This window comes from Ambystoma mexicanum, chromosome 9 (genome assembly GCF_040938575.1).
Source record: "Ambystoma mexicanum isolate Mex_15411 chromosome 9, UKY_AmexF1_1, whole genome shotgun sequence".
NCBI classification, from domain to species: Eukaryota; Metazoa; Chordata; class Amphibia; order Caudata; family Ambystomatidae; genus Ambystoma; species Ambystoma mexicanum.
This window is the reverse complement of record NC_090931.1, coordinates 1,529,961,099-1,529,986,548: the sequence shown is the minus strand read 5'-3', so window position 1 is coordinate 1,529,986,548 and position 25,450 is coordinate 1,529,961,099. Positions and strand designations below refer to the sequence as shown.

Here is a 25,450-nt window from a genome sequence, read left to right as displayed (position 1 = left end):
AGCTGTTCCATTTCCACTATGTTTTGCGGGCGTTGCAAGCTCTCAAGATGTTCGAGGCTCTCATCTGATGAACTGTCATCCGCTGCTCAAGAGGTGTCCTTCTTGCACTTTTCCTTTCCATGCGACATCTCTCGAAGGTTGTCCTTGTAGAGAAAAGGACCCTCCTGACCTACTGCCACAATTCCTTCCCTACCAGTCTCTGGGGAGGTGAAATGTCGGAAGGCATCAAAAACCCTCTGTTGTTTAAAGGAGTAGTGACAGGAGAAAGATGTTCCAGGTGGCGTCTTCAAAATTGGCTTACGGGTGTCAGGAAAGCAGTAGTAGTACAAGGCGAACCTCTATGAAGCAAGTACAGGTATGGGGCACAAACAGGTGAGAGGGAATGGACACAGTGGCAGAGGAAAAGAGCCAGTAAAGAATAAGGGGAAGAAAGCAGGTAAGAACCAAGTCCAGACAGAAGGGTAGGGTACATCAAAGGAGGATAGGAAGACTAGCGTCTTACCCAAAGAGAGCCACAGGCATTATAAGGGTTGCAACGCTGCTTGCTCCACCAGTGTTTGAGTAATGAACAGCTCACGGGTCGGGGAGCCACCATCTTGAAAATAAACTAGACCGTAACTCTAGGCAAAGGGATGTGCGTGATGGAACTAGTGTCACCCATGTTTCCAGTGATGCCATACCGACCAGCGATCAGTTGTGACAGTGTTGAACAACCTTACACCCTCATTCTTGGTGCTCTAGTGTTTCTATTGCATCTTTTTTCTCGCTTTTGACTACTAGGCCGCCTGGTGAGTTTGTGCTGTGCAGTCCCTCTAGCTTCAATCTACCACCCATATGGCACTCACCATCTCCACTATCACCTGTCCTCCCTCCCTCACAAAGTCTGGAAGAAAAAAGTTTAAAAAATATACATCATGACCACCAACCCTGGTCTACCCATTGCAGGAACCTATGTCTGCTCAACTTCCAGACAGAATGTCACTGATATCATCTTTTCTGTCCCCTCTCCATATCTTTGGACTCCGGATCTTATCTCTACTCTCTTGCCTCACACATCTTCACCCATTAATGGTGGCACTAGATGGGAAGTACTCTTGGCAGGCTTCTCATCATCCAGGTGTATCATTGATGTCTATCGAAATGGCACTATCATGGCTCAGGGTCCTCTACCCAACCTCCTCCTCTTCAACTGGTGCTTACCGTCCCTCAACCTCCTTCCTGCACCTGCTACTCTCCTTCTTCCTCTCTCTCTCTCTCTCTGCCCCCCCTCATGCATCTGGTGTACCACTCCCCTGAACCCCTCATCGGAAAACCTTCAAAGGCAGTAACCGGCTGCATCTAGCTACGCCTAATGCTTGCTTTGCTATCAAACAAACTGCTGACATCTGCCTCTTTCTTAAAGACCCAAGGCAATATCCTTGCTCTCACCAAGATGTGGTTCAAGGCCAGCTCAGTCACTGCTTTTGACTCCCTGCTCCCTGACGGCTACAAAATCATCTTCAAGCCTCGCCCATACCGTGCTGGCAGTGGGGTTGCCCTGATCTTCCCTGAGTGGGTCCCTTCTTCCCACATTTCCACCCAGCCATACACCTTCTTTGAGAGCTTGGTCTGCAAGCTGGTCATCTCTCCCACTTCCTCCCTGACCATTGCCACTATCAACACGCCACCTGGCTCTATCACCATGTTACTTTTAGAATGGGCTGATTTCTCCTCCTCTCTCCTCACATCCACCTCTATAGTCCTTGTCCTGAGTGACTTCAACATCCATCTTGACTCATCATTCACGGCATCCACTCTCTTCCGTGACCTCTGCAACCCCATCTCCCACTACATTCTCCCCTCTGGTCCTACCCACTCGTCTAGACACACTCTCAATGCCTTTTGCTCTCTGTCCCACTCACCACCCCACTCTCTTGGTCAGACCTCTCCCTCCTCTCCTCTCACCTGAATACTCTCTGCCACCCAAATGCACCTCCCCCAGCTCTGCCAACCTTGTTCATCCATCCAATGAAGCAAGTGTCAGCTTCTGCCTTCGCATCGACCTTCATCTCCCCTCTCCCCCACTGCAGACTCTACCTCTGACCCCGCTCTCAGAAACCTCCATCTTGCCATCACTAACACTCTTGATGTTCTTGACCCAGTCATGAGGATCCGCCTTAAACATGCCACAAGCATAACACCTGGTATGACTCTGCCCTGATACGCCCTGATACGCAAGTGCAGAGCTGCAGAACGGAAGTGTCAAAGCTCAGACTCACCATCTGACAAACTGGCCTGTCAACTTCTCCAAAGACAATATCGACTTTCCATCTGTTCCAAGAAAAGGGCCCACATCCAGGATTGCATCTCTGGTGCCTCCAACAACACAGCTGAACTATTTAAAATCTGCAATGAACTAGCCAACCCTTCTGCAGTCTCCACCTCGCCTCTTCCCTCTCAGACCCTCTGCAATGCATTGGCCACTCACTTCACTGCAAAAACCCAGGACATCCTGATCACTCTTGCTTCCTTCTCCCCCTCCCACCCTCCCAACCCCTGCCAGCTATGGCCTCCCATCTTCCCTCTGGCTTTCTCTCCCTCTTTCTCTCCTATCCCATTCGACAAGGTCACTAGAGTTGTCCGCTCTATGAAGGTCTCCTCCAAACAGATCTTCCCCTGTTCTTGCAGAACTATTCAGGACAATGGGAGTCATTCTGAGTATGGCGGTAAGGGTTAACGGTCACCGGTAACGAGACCGGTACCGTTAAACCCTTACCGCCATATTCCGAGTTCCCTTTGCGGGTTGGTAATTTAACGCCTGCTTTTAGCAGGCGTTAAAAAACAAACCTGCAAAGGGACTTTGGAGGTAATTACAGTACCGTAATTTACGGTACCGTAATTACCGCCTTCCCCATTCCCATTGAGCCCTATGGGGGCAAAAATGGGAATGGGGAAGGGCCCTGGTGAATGGGGAATTACCAGTCCCTCCAACCTTGGAATGGACCGGTAATTACTCCATTCACCAGGCTGGATTTGGGACTAGTTTGGAGGCAACCATGGAGCTAATAGCTCCATGGTTGCCTCCAAACTCGGAATGAGGCCCAATATCTGCTCCCTTGCCCCTGCACTTGCTGTTTTCTGCAAGCACTCTCTTGCTACTGGGTCTTTCCCCTCTTCCGCCGAGTAGTCTCTTGTGCGCCCCCTCCTGAAAAAAACGTTTGTCGACCCCTCGTGTCCAGCTTACTACCGTCCGATCTCCATCACCCCCTTCCTTGGGAAACTGTTGGAGAAGCTGGTCTACCCCCAACTGGCCCAGCATACTGAGCTTGGTGGTTGCCTACACGACCATCAATCTGGATTCCAAGCATCCAGAGGCACAGAAACTGCTCTTCTGAACACCTTTGAAGAACTGCTTGCATCTCTTGATTCTAACTCCCCAGCTGTTCTCATTCTACTTGATCTCTCCTCTGCATTTGATTTGGTCAACCACTCCATCCTCATAAATACCTAGCTATCTCGCAGCGGGAACTGGACTGGCTGACCTCCTTCCTCTTTCTCCTCTTCCACAGCTTCCACCACCCGTGGCATTCCCCAGGGCTCCAACCTGCCTGGATCTTTAACATCTATCTTGCTCCACTTGCACACCTCATTTCCACTTTCTCCCCTAAGTTCCAGTGTTATGCAGATGACACACAACTCTTTTTCAAACTTCCCTCTGATCCTCTCCTTACTTCCTCCATCATTCCCAACTGCCTTTCTGCCATCCAGTCCTGGTGTGCCTTCAATGATCTCTGCCTCAATGCTAGAAAGACTGAGATCCTTCCCATTAGGACTCCTGCTCCCTCTTTCTTCCCTACACTCTGGCCTCCCTCTATGGGCTCTCCCCTTCTCCTTCATCCAAAGCCAGAAACCTTGGAGTCATCTTTAACTCCTCTTTCCTTCCTCACTCACATCCAGGACCTTGCCAAGAAGGCCCACTTCAACTCCACCTCCTCAAAGGAATCCTTCCTTTCCTCACTTTCCCACAGAAGATCAACATCTCTAGAGCTCTGGTAATCTCTAGGCTCGACTATTGCAACAGCCTCTTGAAGGGGGCCCTTAGGGGTCCCTCGCGTTATGGAAACAAGGCAATAACCACACACGAAAGGATACACCAGACACGAGGTTGAATTCCCAATGCTAGGGTTTATTGCAAGCAAATAGTCTCAGTTGGCCAACTCGGGTCTCACGCCCGTGACGTGTATCTCTAGACCTCGAGGGACGCAAGAGAGCGAATTACGTACATCAGTTACATATATACAAAATACATATAATATAATCAGCTGTGACACGTTTAACACCCCCTTTTACTGTATTTCTCTGAACTTGGAGTGATGATGGACATTCGCGGCAATTATGACACCTTCAATATCGTTTCTAATAACAATATGCAATTTCGCAAGTGCGGAGGCATCTTCTAGTTGTTGAATAGAACACAGCGTTTCTGTTCTTAGAAGCAAGCTGCATACGGGGAAGAGTCACATTCCGGCCCTCGCTATCTAGGAGGTACTATTCGCGTCCTGGGAGCCGACACGCTCTAAAGGGCTCAGTGAAGGGGGGCCGTAAGAAGAGCATAATTCAAGCCTTTAGCTGCTTTATTCTAACATATTCTACCATAATACGAGACTGGCTGGCAGCTTGTGAAATGATTAAATGTCCTGTGGCTTGTCTTCAAGGCTACAGAGTGAGAGCGTGGGCATTCCTTTCTGGGCTACTTGCGAGGAGTTTCAACGAACTCCTCAGTCTCGCGGCCTTGCCCTTTCATATTCAGACAACAATGTTAACAGTCGAGCAGCGTAGGCAGAATTCGCAAGAATTGCAAGCTGCAAAGCAGTTTAGACAGAAAAGCAATGAGCAATGGTTAACAAGCAAAATGGCGATTCTTGCTATGTTTAAAAATGGCCACTCGTTGGTTAAGTATAGCAATCAGTATTTCTATTATTCTGTGCATAAGACGGTTGGCCTTCGGCCACCAAAATACGTCTGCCGTCCTAAATGAAAAGAATTCATTTTTCCAGATCGACAAACCCTCCTTTTGGCCGTATGCCAAGCGTCTTATTCATTCATTGTGTCATCTTCTGTTGAGGATAAGTCTGGAGTATCTATGTCTGATTCTTCCATGCTATTACTAGCATCGCTTTATTATTAATGTCTATAGCCATGAATTGTTTTACTGTTTGTACCTCATTAGTGTCTTTGTCATTTCGGTCATGCGTTTGTTTTCCTCTTGACAACTTGTGCATACATCCCTTAGTACATTCCTGAGTTATCTCAGTGCAAACTATTGGTAGGCATTGTATGCAACAACAACATGTTATGAATATTCCCAGCATCACCACTAGTATTGAAATCAGCTTCCATCCCCAGGACCGCAACAGCCCCCAAAACCAGGATCCTATCCCTCACCCCCCTTCTTCCGTAGAGAGTGTGGAACTTAGGATATGCAATTTCCTGATTGCACTAAATATTGTAGGGGAGTAATCATCTATAAACACACAGCATGCAGTTTTCACAAGTTCGCAAACTCCCCCACGATCAACTAATATTATGTCAAGAGCCATTCTGTTTTGTAGTGCCATTAGCCTGATTCCTTTTTCTTCTAACGTCATATCGTATAAAATATCCGTTGTTGAACCTATAGTATTTTTTAGTATTCTGGACAGTTTCCTTATGTTGTAGGAATTTACTACCTCGGCCAGGAATGGTACGAAAGCTTTAGCTGTGTCTAATGCTATCATACCATCCTCACTATCCCTTCGGGTCCTGTCTCTTGATCGCCTGGCTACTCCTGCTGTTTCCAAGAGAAATACTCCCGGAAACATCAGACCCAGGTAACATGTACCTCCCCAGTTTCTAGGTAACCACGGATATGCACTTTCCCCACATATGAAATAAACAGGTTCTCCTACGTATACTGGCTCTACTTCATGTTTTAGGACCACTGTATTCATGCACCCAGAGGACGTACCTACTAAGTAGGTACCTTTTTTCTTCAGACATAACGGGACAGTTCTTGGGCTGTAATTCACTGTATAGGAAGGGGGCACAGCGTCTTTGTTCCATTCATCTCTCATGCGGAACGTCATTACTGATGTTTTTCTGGCAGGGACAATCTATCCTGCCTATATTGTCTTGTTATTTTTCGTGTACCCTTTGGTGTAGGGTTTGGGATTATTACACGTGTTTTATGGAATATGGAGCAGCCCACAGGTCTCATGACAATTTCCTCGAATTCATTTATATTTGTTTTATCTAATTGACCAGTACTGCTTCTGTTCCATTTCCCAAAAAACATTGCACCTACAGATGCTCTGAATGCAGAACTTAATGGCAACGGTTGTACATACCATCCTATCCCTTTCCCACCATGCTGCGGTAAATGTGCACACACCCAACAGTTTCTTTTCTTTAAAACTGCATGGGTCATATTCATTGTTAGCAACAACGTATTGTTGCCATACCCTTCTCTATGTCTCTCTTCCATTGGGGACAATGTACTAGTGATCACATGAACCGGGCTCTCAGTAGTGGACACATTTATTTCTGGTAAGCGTGTTACTAATGGGTGTTTCGACTCCATGTACCATAATACAATGGCTATTGTCATTGGTACTACCATACTCACGAAACACAGGATCAGTGGCCAAGTCAACACACCAATTTTTTTACCATGCCTTTTCCCTGAATTTACAGTCTCTATAACTATCGTTTTCTCAGCAGCGGTGCAGGAGAGGGCTGAAACTAGTTTCGATTTGCTCTTCATCGTCCTTCTTCTTACTGGAAAAGTTTGTCGCGGATATTTCTCGTTGTTACACTTGTTCTGATGCCAGAAGTTCAATTAAAAAAATGGTCATAGTTCAGTCTGCCAACCTTTGCAGCCTTTACCATTTGTTTGAGCGAAATTAGTAGTATCCTTTTCCTTCCCACTGCTCAGAAGATTCTTTTTGAACAGTTCTTTAGTCACAGAGTACAATGTGCATCCAGCTTGTCCCACTCTGGCTTAGGACACATGTACTCTGTCATAACGCACCGAGGAGCCGTGAGTCTTGAATTGTCCGATTGCACAACTCTCACACCTCTCTCCTCTACACCCCTGGTTCCTTCTCCATCTGTGAGCGGAACCAGAGGCAAAAACACCAAAGATTCAGCGGATCACTTTGCCTTCCGAGGTCGGAGATTATACCGTTTCACTCCTGGTATTGTGTGATCTGCAAACAGTGCCGATGCACTTCCAATGTCAGGCCTAATTTCAGCCTGTGGAGCAATGGCAGATGGCGAGCGATGCCGCAGCAGTGATGCAGATTCTGTCTTTGGCTCTGGTGCAATTACAAGATCTGGGAGCGCCAAAGGGGTACACGCTCCGTCTCTGCTGGTGGTTGCAATGCAGTTTTTGTGTCGCTCAACAGTGATGTCCTTTCTGCTGGGCAACGTTGGGGCACTTTTTGCCCTTTCCCCTTTTCGGCAGTTTCCCCAGGCTTTGCTTCGATTTTCACTTCTTGTTTGGGTAATTTTTATGGCAGTCTACTGGCAACAGTTTCTTTCGTTTCCAGACCAGTAGTCTCTTTCCGGTCGTCTGGGTCAGTTTTCAGCGATGCTGGGATCTTTTTGGCATGTGTGGCATGGATCCATGTCTTTCGGCCGTCCACACGAATAGCCGTCTGTGTCGCTAAAAGTACTTGGTAGGGGCCGCGCCACCTAGGTGCTAATGATGTCTTTCCGCTCAAAATTTTTGATTAGCACCCAGTCTCCTGGCTCCAGCGCATGCCCCGGTCCGGTGTATCGAGCTGGTAACGCCTCCTGCACCTGCTGATGAATCAAACGCAACTTCTGCATTAAAAGGCCACAGTATGTACTTAACACAGGATGCTCTACCTCGCATAGTCTTTTGGGCTGAGGTGCACACCATACATTTGCTGGTCTTCCCATGATAATTTCATAAGGGGAGAGCCCAGTGTTCGCCTGTACAGACGTACGCATGCATAATAGCGCTAGAGGCAATGCATCTACCCAACTCAACTTGCTCCCAGCACATATTTTTGCTATTTTTGATTTTAGAATACCGTTATGTCTCTCAACAAGCCCGGCGGAACTGGGATGCCTGGAACTGTGGAATCGTTTGTCTATTTGTAGACCTGCACAGATCTGTAATACTACTGCGCCCACAAAATGTGGGCCATTGTCTGACCACAGGACACGGGGCAGCCCAAACCTGGAGAAGTATTCCTTAAGCATTACTTTTGCCGTGCTTATGGCAGTGCAATCTTTTAGTGGATATGCCTCCACCCACTTGCTGAATGCACAAATTACCACTAACACATATTTGTAGTTCTGGCACCTTTCCATTTCTATGAAATCAAAATGGATCACCTCGAATGGCATAGAGGGCAGGCCAAAGCTGCCTGTTAGAGTCACAGTTCCCTTCCCTACATTGTGTTGTAGGCACATAATACAGTTCTGCATCAATCTCTCAGCATTCCTTTTTATGTGCTCATTCTTCCATACTGTGGATAAATGTTGTGCTATTTTCTTCGCACAGATGTGAGTAGGGCTATGCGCCATTGTGACCATTGCAGTCACGTAACAATTTGCCAACATCCAGTTCTTTGTTTCTTTGTCCACCCAACAACCCTCCAAATCTAACTCAGCAGAGCCCCGAGCCTACCCTTGAATCTCTTCGGCCTGCATTTCTTTGACAGTTTCAACTCCATCTTCTATCATACACTGTACTTCCTCTGTTTGTACTGTCATCATTTTACTATGTAAATCAGTGGCAGTTTGCTTCACAATCCTGTCTGCAAATGCGTTTCCCTCTCCTACTTTACATGTTACTTTTTTATGCGCCTCGCATTTCACTTTGCCAGGCGCTTGGGAAACGTGAGTGCAGACAACAATCGCACAATCAGGGGGCCATGCTGAATCCTTCCCCATGTGATGTCAAGAAACCCCTTTCAGCCCAGAGTCGACCAACGTTATGAACCACCCCAAAGGCATACTGACTGTCAGTATATATGTTTACGTTCAAATTTTCAGAAAGTTCACAGGCTCTAGTCAGCGCTATAATTTCCGCGGCTTGTGCTGAATTATAGGGGATTCTGTTACTTTCTACAACCCTTTCTAGAGTGGTGATAGCATACGCGGCAGTTGTTCTGCCATCAGGTAATTTAAAACAGGAGCCATCACAAAACAACTCCCCATCTGGCTCTTTCTGTGGGGTGTCGCTCAAATCAACTCTTCCCGTGGTCTCTTCTTCAGTGGCCATTAGACAATCATGGGGTGGTGATTCATTGTCACCAATTTCTGCTATGGGCAGTGGCATTAATTCTGCAGGATTCAATGCGCTACAACTCATAATTTGGATGTGGGGTGCAAACAAGATGAGTTCATATCTTATTAGTCTCGCAGAAGTGAGGTGTTGCGTCTGGGTTCTATTTAATAGAACGTCTATGGCATGTGGCACCATCAGAATTAAAGTGTGCCCCAATACCATTCCTTCAATTTGTTTCACTGACGCAGCAGCCACTGCAACAGATCGCAAACATCGGGGTAGTGCGCGCGCTACAGGGTCCAGCGCAGAAGAATAATAGCCGCATGGCCTATTTCTTCCACCTTGTTCCTGTGTCAAAACTGCCAATGCACATCCTTCACTTTCGCTTATAAACAGTCTAAAAACTTTCTTATAGTTCGGGGTGCCTAAAATTGGCGCGGAACACAATGCAACTTTCAATTGGTCAAACACTTTCTGACATTCCTCATCCCACTGTAAAGGCATCACTGCATCCTTTTTTGTTAGTCTTATCATCGGCTTCTCAATCAACGCAAAATTACTGATCCACTGCCGACAATAAGAGGCCATGCCTATTACAGCTCTCACTCCTTTTTGGGTTTTTGGAATAGGCATACTAGAAATACTTTCTATTCGCTCTGGCATTAGCCTTCTCCCTTCTTTCGAAAGTAGGTAACCCAAATAAGTCACCTCCTTTCGATTATACTGGAATTTCTTCAAACTAGCCTTGTGAGCATGTGCTGCTAGGTGTGTCAATAGTAATACAGTACTCTCCTTACATATCTCCTTTGTGTCAGCAGCTAACAATAGATCGTCTATATACTGCAAGAGTGCGCAACCTGTAGGTAATTCTAGCATATCTAGCTGCTCTTTTAGTGCCCTACTGTAAATACTCGGGCTTTCTGTGTATCCCTGTGGAAGGCGCGTGAAAGTGAATGATCGTCCACCTAGAGTGAACGCAAACAAATATCTACTGCTCTTGTCCACTGGAATGCTAAAGAACGCATTCTTTAAATCAACTACACTAAAGTATTTTGCTGTAGCAGGTATCATTGTCAATATTGTTGTGACATCTGGGACTAAAGGAAATTGTGGGTCTACCCCTTTGTTTAATGCGCGCAAATCAATTATGAAACAGTAGGGTACTTCATTGCCTCCCTTCTTATAAACTGGAAGAATCGGGCTGTTGCACGTGCTGCCGGTAATTTCTTCAACCACCCCCAATCTCACCAGATCGGTAACAATACTTTTCAATCCTTTCTCACCTTCAGCAGAAATATTATACTGGGGAATTCGTGGCAATGTAATACCTTCTTTCAAAATTATTTTTGCTGGTTCTATCTTTAAGCATCTTACATCGTTATCATGCATTGCCCACAGACAGGTTGGTACCCCACTTAGCTCTTCTGGTAATGCTTCGGACATGAATTCCGTCACCGGTGCATCATGTGGCCAAATCGTGAGAAACACCCCGTCTGCCGTACAATGTATAACTGCCCCCAACTTTCTCAACAAATTTAATCCTAACAAGTTCTCACAACAATTTTCTGTCAGAAGGAATGGACACTGCTCCGTGAATGGTCCTATTGTAACTGGGACAGATTTTGATACTGGGTTAATGACTGGTGTGCCTGCAAACCCTACTGAGACATTATTCTGCCCCGACAGGGGTATCTCCGGAACCAAGTGGTGGTCTATCGAACACTTTTGCGCCCCTGTATCTACAAGGAAGCGGTGCTCTTTATTCCCGATTCTCATTTCTACGTAGGGTCCTCTCTGATTCACGGGAATAGTCACTGGTTCCGACCCCTGTCGTGGGCTGTCCTATTGCGGAAACAACACATCATCCGATGTGTAGTCACCGCTGCTGCTATTATACATGTTTGGCTGCATATCAAAAATATTCCCATTTCCCCCTCGGTGTCCTCCACTCTGATCATTTCTCTGTTGGCCCTGCCCGCCCTGATTTTGATTCGGAGCACTTTGGTGTTGGGCCTCATTTTGTTGGGATTGGTTTTGAACATAGGATTGGTCTCTATTACCTCCATTGCTATAATACTGCTGCATGCTATTTCTATTTGGGCCATTCGACCCTTGATGCCCTCTTTTATGCCTCCTCTGTCCGAACCCACCTCTATTCTGTAGATGCGGGCATTGCGCTCGCCAGTGTCCTTCCTCTTTACAGTACGCACATTGATTTAACCCCACTGATACCCCATGCATGTTATTATTCGAATTTTCCCCGCCTTGTGCGTTTCCTTTCCCTCTTTTGTGTCCGGCTACCTGCTGCAGTAGTACCCCTACTATCGTTCTTATAGCTTCTTTTCTCATTTGCAAGGGGTACCCATTACATATCTCACTTACTTCCTCCACTGACGTTTTTTTGTTTGACATCCATCGCATTGTTTCCCCCACCCATGCCTGCAATCTTCGTTTATCACCTATCTGTCCAGGGGGCGGCAAACACTTTGCGCCACCCGTCAAAACTGTTGGCCACGATTTCTGCATATACAACCTCGACGCCTCCTCCCTACCTTTCTTGATGCACTCACGACTGTATTCAGGTGTAGCAAACATTTCAGCATAATTATCATCCATTTCATTTTTAAGCTCAATAAGTTTATACACATGTTCCCTTACATCTTCATCTTCTTGCTCACCTGCGTGCTAACTTATTCAAATCTAACAATTGTTGCGGTGGTAAATTCCCAAGTAACTGTTTCCATTTTCTCACTAAAATTTCCCCCATGCATTCCAACACTACCTGTCTCTCGTTTCTTCTTCGATAACTATACAATGAGGCCAATGCTGCCGTCCCGCCATTTCCTTCTATGTACATTTCTGCCTCTTGCTGCAATTCAACCTTCCTTTCTTTGCTGATCGCGCTGCGAGTTACCCGTGCGGATCCTGTTTCTTCAGCCCCGCCTCTCGGGTCTCAATTTCAACTCCGGGATGGGCGGACGGTGCTGAATCTATCTCCAGAGCAGGAGGTGCAGATGGGGTAAGCGGGGCAGGTGACATCTGTGATGGGCCTTGCTGAGTACTGGGAATTTCTGCGTGCGCGGTCTGTGTCTGTGGGAGGGATCGAGCTACGGGTGGGGCCTGAGTCAATGCTTGGGTGGAAGGAGGTGCTTGGGCTGCGGGAGGGGGCATGAGAGCTACTGATGGGGCCTGTACGACCACTACTGGCGTGTTTGGCTTTGATCCTGGTTTTGGGCCTTGGCCCGTATTGGTTAACACATGTTCCATGAATTCATCTGCTATGTGTAGTTCCCGCTGCGGGTATATTCCCTCTGTGTTCATTTGTTCACGTCTCCCTTCCCTTCTTAGACTTGCCGTCCACTCTTCCTCCTCCTTTTCTTCCGCTACCTCAAGCTTCGATTTGTGCCTACGCGCATGCTTCTCTCTACTTTTAAGTCAAAGCATTGCTTCCCTCCTCCAATCTTTAATAGTTTCAAAAGCTGCGGGTCGCGCTTGTTTTCTTATCAATACCCTTTCCAGGTTATCTATCCTCGCAATCTCAAAACTACCATTAATCGGCCACTGATGATCCTGTTGCTTTCTAGTTTGCCTATGCCAAATTTCACAAAATATTATCGCACCCACACCATATTTCGCATACATGTCATAAGCCGGCGTTCCCCCAGGCGGTGCACTTTGGCCATATTCCAAGGACTGTCTACCTCAGCGGAAAAGCCCCGCTAAAGTGAAAAGTACTCCAGGCATGTTTTTAACCTTCCCCTTGGCTAACCAACCTTACTCTGGATGTTTGAATTTGCAAAATCAACACTCAACCAAAAATCAGGATTACTTTTGAATCGGGGAATGACTCACCTGATAAATCAAGTCGCCTGTATACTGACGCACCCTATAACGTCGTGTCTGCGTCCTTTGGCTTCTGCCTCGTTTCGGGACCCTCGCCTCCTTGCCCTCTGGCCCGGTACGTCGATCAGGGATCAGATGTGTGCAGATCTGCGAAGGAATCTCTCCTCACTTCTACAGGGCGCCCCTTACACCTCTTGATCCCGGCTCGATTGTCCCGTCCTCGCCATTCTCCGCCTTTACTTCGTTACAACGTCTACGATGGGGCAAGTGGGGGAGGGTCCCTATTCGGGCGCCATCTTGAAGGGGGCCCTTAGGGGTCCCTCGCGTTATGGAAACAAGGCAATAACCCGCCAGACACAAGGTTGAATTCCCAACGCTAGGGTTTATTGCAAGCAAATAGTCTCAGTTGGCCAACTTGGGTCTCACGCCCCGCGACGTGTATCTCTACACCTCGAGGGACGCAAGAGAGCGAATTACGTACATCAGTTACATATATACAAAATACATATCATATAATCAGCTGTGACACGTTTAAAACCCCCTTTTACTGGGGAATGACTCACCTGATAAATCAAGTCGCCTGTATAGTTTCTCTGAACTTGGAGTGATGATGGACATTCGCGGCAATTATGACACCTTCAATATCGTTTCTAATAACAATATGCAATTTCGCAAGTGTGCGGAGGCATCTTCTAGTTGTTGAATAGAACACAGCGTTTCTGTTCTTAGAAGCAAGCTGCATACGGGGGAAGAGTCACATTCTGGCCCTCGCTATCTATGAGGTACTATTCGTGTGCTGGGAGCCGACATGCTCTAAAGGGCTCAGTGAAGGGGGGCCGTAAGAAGAGCATAATTCAAGCCTTTAGCTGCTTTATTCTAACATATTCTACCATAATACGAGACTGGCTGGCAGCTTGTGAAATGATTAAATGTCCTGTGGCTTGTCTTCAAGGCTACAGAGTGGGAGCGCCGGCATTCCTTTCTGGGCTACTTGCGAGGAGTTTCAACGAACTCCTCAGTCTCGTGGCCTTGCCCTTTCATATTCAGACAACAATGTTAACAGTCGAGTAGCATAGGCAGAATTCGCAAGAATTGCAAGCTGCAAAGCAGTTTAGACAGAAAAGCAATGAGCAATGGTTAACAAGCAAAATGGCGATTCTTGCTACGTTTAAAAATGGCCGCTCGTTGGTTAAGTATAGCAATCAGTATATCTATTATTCTGTGCATAAGACGGTTGGCCTTCGGCCACCAAAATACGTCTGCCGTCCTAAATGAAAAGAATTAATTTTTCCAGATCGACACCCTAACCTACCCTCCTCCTCTCTACACCCCCTCCGTATCCAGAATAGGGCTGCAAGACCTCTCGTTAGCCTCAAGCCCAGGGACTGCATCTTGGTTGCCAGTCATTTGGTCGAAATCAATTGGTCGACTGGACAACTGGTCGAATCAATTTGGTCGAAAACCAAATGGTCGAATTTTTTTTTTTTTTTTTACCCCTTTTTTTTTTTTTTTGGGGGGGTCCCCCCCCAACCCCCTTTTTTTTCTTTCTTTTTTTTTTTTTAACACGAAAACCCACAAAACACATATATAAATAAAAAAAAAAAAATTAGACCATTTGGTTTTCGACCAAATGACGTCGACCAAATTGCAGTCGACCAGTTTGTAGTCGACCAAATGACTGGACACCCTGCATCTTCCTACCCCCAAAATCTCTCTACTGGCTCCCGGTTGCTGCAAGGATCAAATTCATCTGTATCATCCACAAGGCGGTCTGGGGCCACGATATCTACAACTGGCTCTCACCAAATACTCTCCCTCCAGATCTTTACACTCCTCTGGCGCCAACTCTGCATGTCAAGTGCTTCTCAAAACAGCAAGCTGGTAGTCAATCATTTTCCTCGTCTGGCTCCCTCCTCTGGAACAGCCTCCCCTTTCCTCTCCTTCTTGAGCCGGGTCTCCTCAAATTCCAGCGGCTCCTCAAGACTTTCCTTTTACCTCCTCCTTCCCCCTCTCCCTCCCTTGCTAAATACCAGAGTCGCTGAGATTGGTGACCAGGGCCCTTGTGTATCCTTCTGGGTCCTACCCCCCCCAATGGCCTCCAGCCTCTGCCCGCTCCCAGCACTTACCTTGGGCACCCACCGGCCTGTGCTGTCTCACAAGCATGCACTTATTATTGGCAGTTGACCACTCTCACCAAGAGATCTCTGCCAGGCACTTAACTGCTTGCAACTTACCTCCTAGCCCTTACCCAGTGCAACACCTAACACTTACTCCCTTGCCTCGCCCGCTTCTCCCTCTCTGCACTTGCACGTTCTGAATGCTCACAAGGCCTAGTAGGTACGCCTCTTTCTTTCTTTCTCTTCATGGTTAGTATATTTGCCTTTTGCTCCCATGTTCCTTCCCTGTTGCCCAGTGGGCATTTTGAAACACAATTTACTTGATGTATAAACGGTTTACAAATGCACAATAAATAAATAAGATGTATTTAAAACGTGCATATGGTAATGATCGTATCTTTATGAATTTGCTCCATCTCTGAGCCCATGTCAAAGGGAGACAGTAAATTACATCACCTGCAACCAACACAGAGCCTAGCCATTCCTACAGCCATCCAAAATAAAGGTGAAGTAAGCATTGGAATGTAAACAGCCAAGAGGAGGTAAGCGGGCCTTGTTTGGCCCTTTTTCCATCTGTACAGTTCATAGTCACAGAATGCAAGTATGAATGCAACTAGCCGTGAATGAAACCATCCCTATATGATAGATTATTGAATAGTTATGTTGTCAAAAACAGCAATGTACAGAAGTGTTAAAAAGGACAAGCCTATCCACAAGCCAAAACAAGCTAGAAGAATGCTAGTATGTTTTAACTCAGAGTCAATGGGCCTCATTCTGAGTTTTCCGGACCGGAAATAAGGGTGCCGGTAGCAAATTACCGGCTCCCTTTCCGGACCGACAAACTACAACTCTGCCTGCCAGGGCCGTTGCGCCCGGCAGGTCTAACCCGCCGGGTGTAACGGCCCCGGAAAGCAGCATTGACACAGAAGCACCGGCACTGTTAGCCACGGTGTCAGTGCTTCTGAGTTCCCGTTCTCGTGCGGGAATGGGGATTTACCAAATCCGCCGCCTGACTTCCCACTCTGTCGGGACTTGTAATGTCCCGGTGGCTCCGGGAAGTCAGGCAGCGGATTCAGTGTTACGGGGATGGCTGCAACCTGCCTGTAACACCAGCGGGTAACCGCCGTCCTTGTAATGAGGCCCAATGTTTACTAATGCAGCAGCAGATAAGAGCGAAACATCTCTAACCGCCAAGGTAGTAGCTTAGAACAACCTGCAAGCAATGGTCCTGGGGAAACAACTCCAACCGATACAGGAGACAATGCTTTAAAATAGCATTATAGAGTGTAGTAATCCGAGAAAGAATACAAACGAGTACTGTGTAATGATGTACCAGCAAAATGTCAAACGTAGAAAACTTACATTTGGTATTTTGCACCACTCTGATCTCTAGAAGAAGCAAGAAATCTGCCTTGCTCCAGGGCGACTTCACCTGCCAGCCATGCATGAGCATCCCCAGACCAGATTAGTGATATTTATTGCCTATAGCCTCAGGCTAAGGACAGTACCTAGAAGCCAAAGTCACTGTGGCAAAGCAAGCATCGCCATCCATTGCAGCGCAGCGCATCGCATCTGCCTCCTTCGTGAAGAAGCTGCCCCTCGTTGCCACAACTGTGAGGTGACTTGTGCAGTTTCCGCCTGCCTCCTGTGCATGGGAAACAGGAACATCATTCCTGTTGATTGCAGAGAGCAGCTTCCTGACCTCAAGCCTGTATCGCTTCTGAAAGTGACATCACCCATAAGCGTCAGCCCTTCTTTTCGGCAAAGCTAAAGTAAGATTGTTTCGACAGCAAGAAATTGACATGTGGACAATTTCGATTGAGGCCTACATTTCAAAACAAATAAAAAGGCCCCCTCTTTTTAATTTGCTCTGACAAAGGAGCGTTTTATCAGTCCTGCACAATCCAAGTTTGAAATGCACAAAGCCGCTCCACGTTATCCTTTTATTTCAGGCCTGAAGTCAATAAGCGGGAGAAGATTCAATGCAGAGTTAGACTGTGATATTTGCCATAGGATAGGCACTGAATACACCCTGGGCTTGCAACGTGGCAGATATTCAAGGGAACTTGTGGGTGTGAGGATTTGTGATATGTGCCCCCCCCCCAAAGTAATCCTGTTGGCCGGACTTCCGAACTGTTCCACTGTAACATGAAAGGATCGGGCACAAAGGAGAAACAAGTGGAACGATCAGCTGGACCTCCACACTCAATTCCACCATGGGGAGCGACTATATGCCCATCGAATGAGACCAGACACCCTGGAAGCTCAAAGGGAGATGCCAGAAGAAATGGCTGGTGCCCAAGACATACGCCAGCCTGTTAATTAACTAATTGACCAGAGTAGAGATGAAGGACTTGAAGACCAGAATGAGCCAATGTATACAGGAGGTTCAGTGCCAGATTAAAAAGTGGACATTGACATTTCTGCAGCCACATATCTATCTACTTTGTCAGTTTCTGCTGTTCCTGTTTATTTTTTTTATTTAGTTATTCTTCTGATTACTTTCTTCTTTTTCTATTCCTTCTCCTACTTGCCTGTCCACCGCCTTAGCCACATCTTCTCAACATCGCACTTAGACCCGGCACAGTCTTTGTGCCTTTAATACTCCTTTTTTTGTTTCTTCTTGGATTTCTGGTCTTCCATCCCACTCATTGTTTGCTGCTCTTTCTGCGGACGTCACTTCTTCCCTATTCTTTTCCTCTCACTCCTCTTCTCTCAATTATCTTTATCCTGCTTCTTCCTTTTCTCCTATTCAAAAGCCATCATAACCCTGGCTTACGTCACAGCTTCATTACATGCGACAAACTCTTCGCCACTTGGAGCGTTTCTGGTGTAAATTGCAACTGGATGCTGATTCTTCTTTTCGTTCATCGTTTGACTCTCTTCATGATGAAGCACTTCTCTTGGTTAAATGCTCTTATTATTCTGTTCTTCTAAACTCTCAGTCCTCTCATCCTGTCGTCTTTTTCAAACCTTGTCTCGTTTACTTTCTCCTCCTTCTCCTGGTTGCACTCATGTCTCTTCTTTTTCGGCAGCTGATTATGCCTCTTATTTTCCTTCAAAAATGTCCCTCTGCGCTCTTCTATCGCTCCTTCTTCTATCTCTTCTGTTTCCTACTATGCTGTTTTATCAACTTTCCCCCCTATTTCCACTCCTGATTTGACACTTCTGTTGGCCCGAGCACATCCTACCACTGCTCCTTCTGATCCTATTAATTCTTCACGTATTCCTACGGTCTGTCCTTCTTTGGAGTCTTATCATACTTCTCTTTTTGACATTTCCCTTTCCTCTTTGACTTTTCCATCTTCATTCAAGCATGCTACCATTCTTCCTATCTTGAAGAATCCTTCTCTTGATCCTTACCACTGCTGAATTTTTAATGAGCTTTCCATCCTGCGGAGTGCAGGGGTGCATGCCTGAAGAGATGAATACTGGATGATTATCTGTACTGATGATGTCTTTTACTGATGAATGACTAAAGCTGGCACTAGGTGAAGTGATAGCAAGCGGAAGAAGAAATTGGAAAAAGACCTATGGATTACTTTTCCTCACTGGTGTTCTTGTAGGGTTGAATGAAGAAATGGAAAACATAAGTTGTTTTATGCTGCATAGGAATAGTTCTGAAGAGAAAAAGCAACGGAAATTCTCCTGACTGAACCAAGAGGTCACACTACCAGCTGCACCTCCTCAGAGGTATTCTTCCCTTCCTCTCCTTCCCCCAGAAGCTCACTGTCTCCCGAGCCCTGGTTCTCTCGAAGCTGGATTACTGTAACAGCCTCTATCTTAATCTGCCTGCCTCCACTCTCCGCCCTCTGCAACTCATCCAGAACAGAACTGCGAGACTTGTCCTTGGCTTCAAGCCCAGGGACCGTATCTCTCCAGGACTGAAATCTCTACACTGGCTCCCAGTGGCTGCGAGGATAAAGTTCAAAACCCTCTGCATTGTCCACAAGGCCTTCTGGGGCCTGGGTCCTAAATACCTTCAACTCTCTCTTCCCAAATATCTTCCTCCCGAGCCCTTCGCTCATCCGCCTCCAACTCCCTCATGGTCAGCCGCTTCTCGAAGCAACGAGCTGGGGGTAGATCTCTCTCCGCAGCAGGGGCCTCCCTCTGGAACAGCCTTCCTGCCTCCCTGAAACTTGAGGAGAACCACCTCCGGTTCCGGAAGCACCTCAAAACCTTCCTCTTTGCTTCTGCTTTCTCTCTCCCTCTCCCCTGCTGAACAGCTAATTAATTCTTCACTAAACTGCACTGATCCTGCAACTGGACCACTCTAAACTGCCTTCGGTCCTGGTCCCAGTCACTGATCCCCTGGAACCCCTCTGCACTACGGGACTGTCTCTGTATCCCTACAGCCCCCCCCCTTCCCCAGCACTTGTTCTGCACTTACCTTGCACTTGCCACTAGCTGGCCCTTTTTTATTTATTACTTACGCCACTTACCTTTACTGCACTTCCCCCCTCCCCTTCCCCTTGCACTTTTCCCCCCTCCCCCACCCCTGCACTTGCGCGATCTGAATGACACCTGGCCTAGTAGGATCGTTTGTTTTGTCTCCCCTTGTTCCTCCCCTCTCTGCCTCGTCGCGCCTTGAAACACCTGTGTATAGGCGCGTTACAAATACCATATCATATCATATCATATCATAAATGCTTGTGAAATTATAATGAACCATTTAGAAAAATGTTTTCCACTATTAGGCGTTAACAAACAATTGACTTAGCAGAATTTTCAAAGGTAGAATGTAATTCCAGCAACCGCGCCGTACCAATTTGCGTACATGCGCGTTTAATTGTAACTTAACTTGCATTAGCCAGAACGGCGGAGTCTTGAGAGAAAACTAGTTCACACAACTGAGCGGTGGTATCCGAATGGATACAATTAAAGGTTGTTACAAACTTTATACAATATTTTTGCATTCGGCAATACTTGCGTTTTTGTAGCAGGAAAACTCAGCTTCAAGTACAATCAATACGCTATGGAATGAAAGAGCGTATCAAGGTACGAGCGAGTGACTGAAAACTGCTTCAGAGAAAAAGGGGACAGGGAATTAGGATTTTTGGACGGGCAACAGAGGAAAACGAAGAGGAAAGGAAAGAGTAAGAGAAAACTGTGGAAACTGGGCAGAGCAAGGTTTTCTGTGAAGACTTCTGGATTTCCAATGGAACCGCGGTAAACGTTGCACTGCTGTTAGGCAGAGTCAATGCAAAGCGTAGATTTCAAGGTAGGCGGGGCTTATATACATAACAGAACAGGATGAATAGAACAACACAAAAGCTTTCTGAACTTTTCCCCTGGCGGCCATCTTAGGTATTCAACAATTCCATACTGTTCATTGAAATTACTTAACACCCAGCCTTTTCTTATGAAAAACTCGATTGTGATAGGCTGAAGTCCAATTCTTCTGAGAGTTTATGCTGGATCCCTTGCCTGTGATCATGACAATCTGGTTTACTCAAGTCTCGGCTTTTATTTCTGCTAACTCTATTCTTCCTATTGATCATGCTTTGCTTCTCTCTTCTCTTTCCTCCGTTGGGCTTTCCGGTTCTGTTCTCTCTTGGTTTCATTCGTACTCATCCAATCGCACCTTCCAGCAGTACTTCCAACATTATCAAACGCTTCAGATAAGCCAAGTAAAATAAATAGGGACGAGCATGTAGAATAACAAGGTGGAAGTAACGAATCAAAAACTGAAAGAGAAGCAGTCTCAGTAGAATGAAGGGAAAGAAAGCCAGATTGAAAACAAGGAAGAATACATCGAGCTTGAGCAACAAAACACGGTATCAGGTAACATTAGCCCCATAAATAATATCACCATACATATAGTCGCCGGGAAACAGCATTGGTGACATTATTTAGGGGGATAATATTTGGGGTAAATGGAAGCAAGAGATGTGGGTGTGTCCACCACCATTTAAAAAAGAAAAATGGGGTTTGCAGGGGTGTCCCCCGCAGGTTCCATAGGTAATATCGCCACAAAAAAAACTGCGATATTCTTGTATGGAGACATTTTTGCAGGGATATTATCACGTGGAACCCAAAATACATATGCCAGTCTAGCTTGTACATCCAACACTGTCCACACTGTCAATGTTGTTGATTTGAGTGTAATGTCAAGGACCCTAGTTGTATCCTTTTCGTAGTCAAGGGGATAGGGAATCCCAGAAAGCGACACAGATGCTGTACAACGGGATAGAGATGATATTCTTGTCACGTTCATGCCTGAGGCATTAGAATAGCAGTCACAGGATTCTGATGAGTAATACAGATAAAGTGTGAGGATAACAGCATGGTAAACCTAGTCTATTTTAGTTTTAGATAACTGTTTGTACATCCAGTATCAGTAATGTGTAGAACATTGCAAAAGAGCACGTTTAGAGTAATATCAGACCGACACACGTGATGCCTTGTAGAAGTAAGAAATGTGCAACATGTAGAATGTCTAATACATATTAGAATTCCAAATTGTGGAAACACAAAAAGGCACCTATTAGTGACTAGGGTCAGTACCGCTAAGTAACCAAAGAGATTACAGGCCGTATAGTTTTGCCGCCTCTGCTGTTTTTTGCTTTATTTTATTTTGGCTTCCCATTTTTTGTATTTTTCTGATGGGGTTGGCATTGCCAAGTTCAGAGCATGTTTTCATATATTCAATGAGGGGAAGGAACCAAAAATCAGGCTTTAATGGTATGCAATTGGGTTATATACAAACCACTGACATATTAACCTGGGCACTCTGGCAGATCTCAAGGTGGGTGGGGGGTCATAGCTAGGATATTGCCTCCATTTTCTATTTATTTTTATTTATTATTTATTTATTTATCTTATCTGCACTTCCACTCTCCCCCTTCCATGCACTTTTTCCCTTTTTCCCTTTCCCATGCACTTGCACGTTCTCAATGTCACTGGGCCTAGTAAGATCGTTGTTGTTTCTGTGTTTGCCCCAGTTCCCCTCCCTTGCCTAGTCGCGCTCTGAAACACTTGTGTACTAGCGCGATACAAATAAAATATATCATATAGTGGGGAGAGAGGGCTACAATGCAAGATGTTGTGTTTATGCGAGCAGACTGTAAGTATCCTGAGCTTTGCATGCAGGTCTGTGGGTGAGAAAATCTTCTTTTAAGCTCCCTGTGCTGATCCAATCCTTCGTTTCTAGCTGTTATTGTCGGTCACTAACCACTGTTCGTAGAGAACTAGCAACAAAGCATGTACAATGTTGATTTGTAAAGGTTCAGCACTTGGTCCAAACATCTTGTTTGTGATTTTGATGCGTCATTTTAGGAATTACAAAAGACTGAAGTGCTTACCACACCACACTTTTCACCCGCACAGCTTCTCCCCAGCATAGATTGTGTGAGGGGAGGAAAGATAGCTTAGGGGCAACACAGGTTCAAATTCCGATCCCATGCTAAGAAACACTCACTGATATTAAGAGCATTATAAATGAACAATAAAATAAAAATATAAAACAATACAGAGTTACTCAAGTGTTTCTCTGTTAGTTCATGGGTCGTCTCCCCAGCATGGCTCCTTCTTCAGTGGTGGTCCAGCGCAGAGGCCCCACTGAAGCTTATCTTGCACTCTGTGCATTCATACAGTTTCTCCCCAGCATGGATCCTTCTTCAGTGGTGGTCCAGAGCACAGAGCAGAGGCCCCACTGAAGCTTATCTTGCACTCTCTGCGTTCATACAGTTTCTCCCCAGTATGAATTCTCGGATTTGTCCTCAGAGCTGAGAAATTAATTAAGCTTTTCTTGCACTCGGTGCATTAATGAGGCTCCTCCCCTTCATGGTTTGTGTGACGGGTGATCACAGAAGAGGGTTCCGAAGTGTTAATTCACAGGGCCTCTCTCCAAAGCATGCACCCGCTTTCGATGGTGGTCCAGAGCAGAGGCCCAACGGAAGCTTATTCTGCACTCTGTGCATTCATGCGGTTTCTCCCCTGTATGAATTCTTTGATGAGTTCTCAGAGCTGAGAGCTGATTGAAGCTTTTCTTGCACTCTGTGCATTGATGGGGTTTCTCCCCAGTATGAATTCTTTGATGCACCGTCAGGTCTGAGGACTGATTGAAGCTTTTCTTGCACTCTGTACATGCATAGGGCTTTACACCTGTATGGATACTTCGATGCCTCCTGAGGGATGTGCTGTTAATGAAGCTTTTGCTGCATTCTGTACATCCATACGGCTTCTCACCTGTATGAATCCTTAGATGCAAGATCAGAGAGGAACTCTGAATGAATCTTTTCTTACACTCTGTGCATATATGCGGTTTCTCCCCTTTATGGGTGCTTCTTTGATGGAGGATCAGAGCCCAGGATCGACTGAAGCTTCTTGTGCACTGTGTGCATTGATGGGGCTTCTCTCCTGTATGAATCCTTTGATGCAAGATCAGAGCTGAGAATTCAATGAAGCTTTTCTTGCATTCTGTGCATTGATAGGGCTTCTCTCCTGTATGGATCCTCTGATGCCTCCTGAGGGATGAGCTGTTACTGAAGCTTTTCTTGCACTCTGTACATCCATACGGTTTCTCTCCTGTATGAATCCTTTGATGCAAGATCAGGGAGGAACTCTGAATGAAGCTTTTCTTGCACCTTGTGCATTTATATGGTTTCTCCCCTGTATGAATCCTTTGATGCTCTATCAGAGCCGAGGACTGAGTGAATCTTTTCTTGCACTCTGTGCATTCATAGGGCTTCATCCCCGTATGGATCCTCTGATGCTTGGACAGACTTGAGCTACAAGTGAAGCTTTTTTCACACTCTGTACACTGGTATGTTTTCTCTCCAGTGTGGATCTTCTGGTGCTCATTCAGATTCCAGCTCTTACTGAAGCTTTTCTCACACTCCGTACACTGGTGTGGTTTCTCTCCGGTGTGGGATCTCTGATGAAACCTCAGGGTTGATACCTGATTAAAGTGCTTACCACACTCAATGCATCTACAGGGCCTCTCCCCTGTATGGGTCCTTTGATGGATTTTCAGAGCGGAGGAGTGACTGAAGCTTTTCTCACATTCTGTGCACTGGTGCGGTCGCTCCCCAGTATGGGTCTTCAGATGCAGGGACAGGTTTGCGCTACAAGTGAAGCTTTTATCACATTCCGAGCACTTGAACGGTCTCTCCCCTGTGTGGGATCTCTGATGCACACACAGGTGTGAGGCGCAAGTAAAGTGTTTGTCACATTCCGTGCACTTGTGCGCCTTCTTTCGAGCATGGATCTTCTGATGGGGACTCATTTTCTGTTGAAAGAAGCAGAGGTCCCACGCATTATTTCACGTTATTGTAATACACTTACTGCAGAGCTATTCATTATCGTTTTACTTCCCATTCACTAAATCACTGGGTGATCCTAAATAAAGCCATTTGTGTCTTGCCTCAGGTCAATTTTAGGCATGATGAAACAGGAGCTTGAAGCCTCAGCACTCTCCAATTCTCAATAAATATAACGAAATAAATCTTTTTTGGCCATCAGCAATCAGTAGATAGACATTCACAAAATAAACTTTCTGGGACAGTGCTACCCTGATTTGCTTGCGCATAAATCTAGTAGAAGGGGTCTCTTCCCCTTGCAGAAATAACACTTTAACGTATTTATTGTGTTGCGGCTAATTTAACTTTTTGCACTTTATTTACATATACGTAACATTATTACATAACCTAATTCATCATCATAATACTCATGCATATAATACATACAATAAACGTGTTAACTATGATTTACACATCTTCTATATACACCATCTTCCACCGTTTGAAGTTGTGTTTCTAATGCAGAACATTTATTTGAGAAATTAAGAACTATTGATGGCCACCTATAAAATACAAGGACATATTCCATCTAGGGGTTCAGAGTGACATCTGATAGACAATGAGGAGGTCACTCTGAATCCTGGGGTGCAAAAGAACCTGTAATTGATACTGACCCATACATGCCTGTGTCTTTTCTACACCCCCCCAGTGTACCTTCTCCAACCGTTGTGCTGTCCCCACGGACATTTTAGGAAAGGTGGGCTGGCAGGTCCTTGAAAAGATCTCTATTCAGATTTGAAGCAACCCTGAGTGAGCTGTCCTGCTGCTCAGTTAATGCCTTGGCGCCCTGGCTGGTGATATACATGTGTGCTTAATAAATAAAGAAAGAACATTGCCTCTGGTGGTCTGAAAAGCCAAGAGGCACATATATACAGCATACAAAAAGTTGACGACCTCCCGCATGC

At 45.9% G+C, this 25,450-nt stretch overlaps 1 protein-coding gene across 1 annotated transcript in view; it reads right to left on the bottom strand.

Annotated features, from left to right (window-relative positions):
- The window catches only part of LOC138487563 (zinc finger protein 62 homolog), a 170,613-nt gene that overhangs the window by 75,208 nt on the left and 69,955 nt on the right, over window positions 1–25,450 (bottom strand). Inside the window, exons 2-3 of the mRNA XM_069614041.1 lie at window positions 23,075–24,475; window positions 16,752–16,888 (exon numbers count right to left, since the gene is read on the bottom strand). Coding sequence (XP_069470142.1) covers window positions 16,752–16,888; window positions 23,075–24,472 — 1,535 coding nt within the window. The 5' untranslated portion in view covers window positions 24,473–24,475. The remainder of the gene's footprint in view (window positions 1–16,751; window positions 16,889–23,074; window positions 24,476–25,450) is intronic.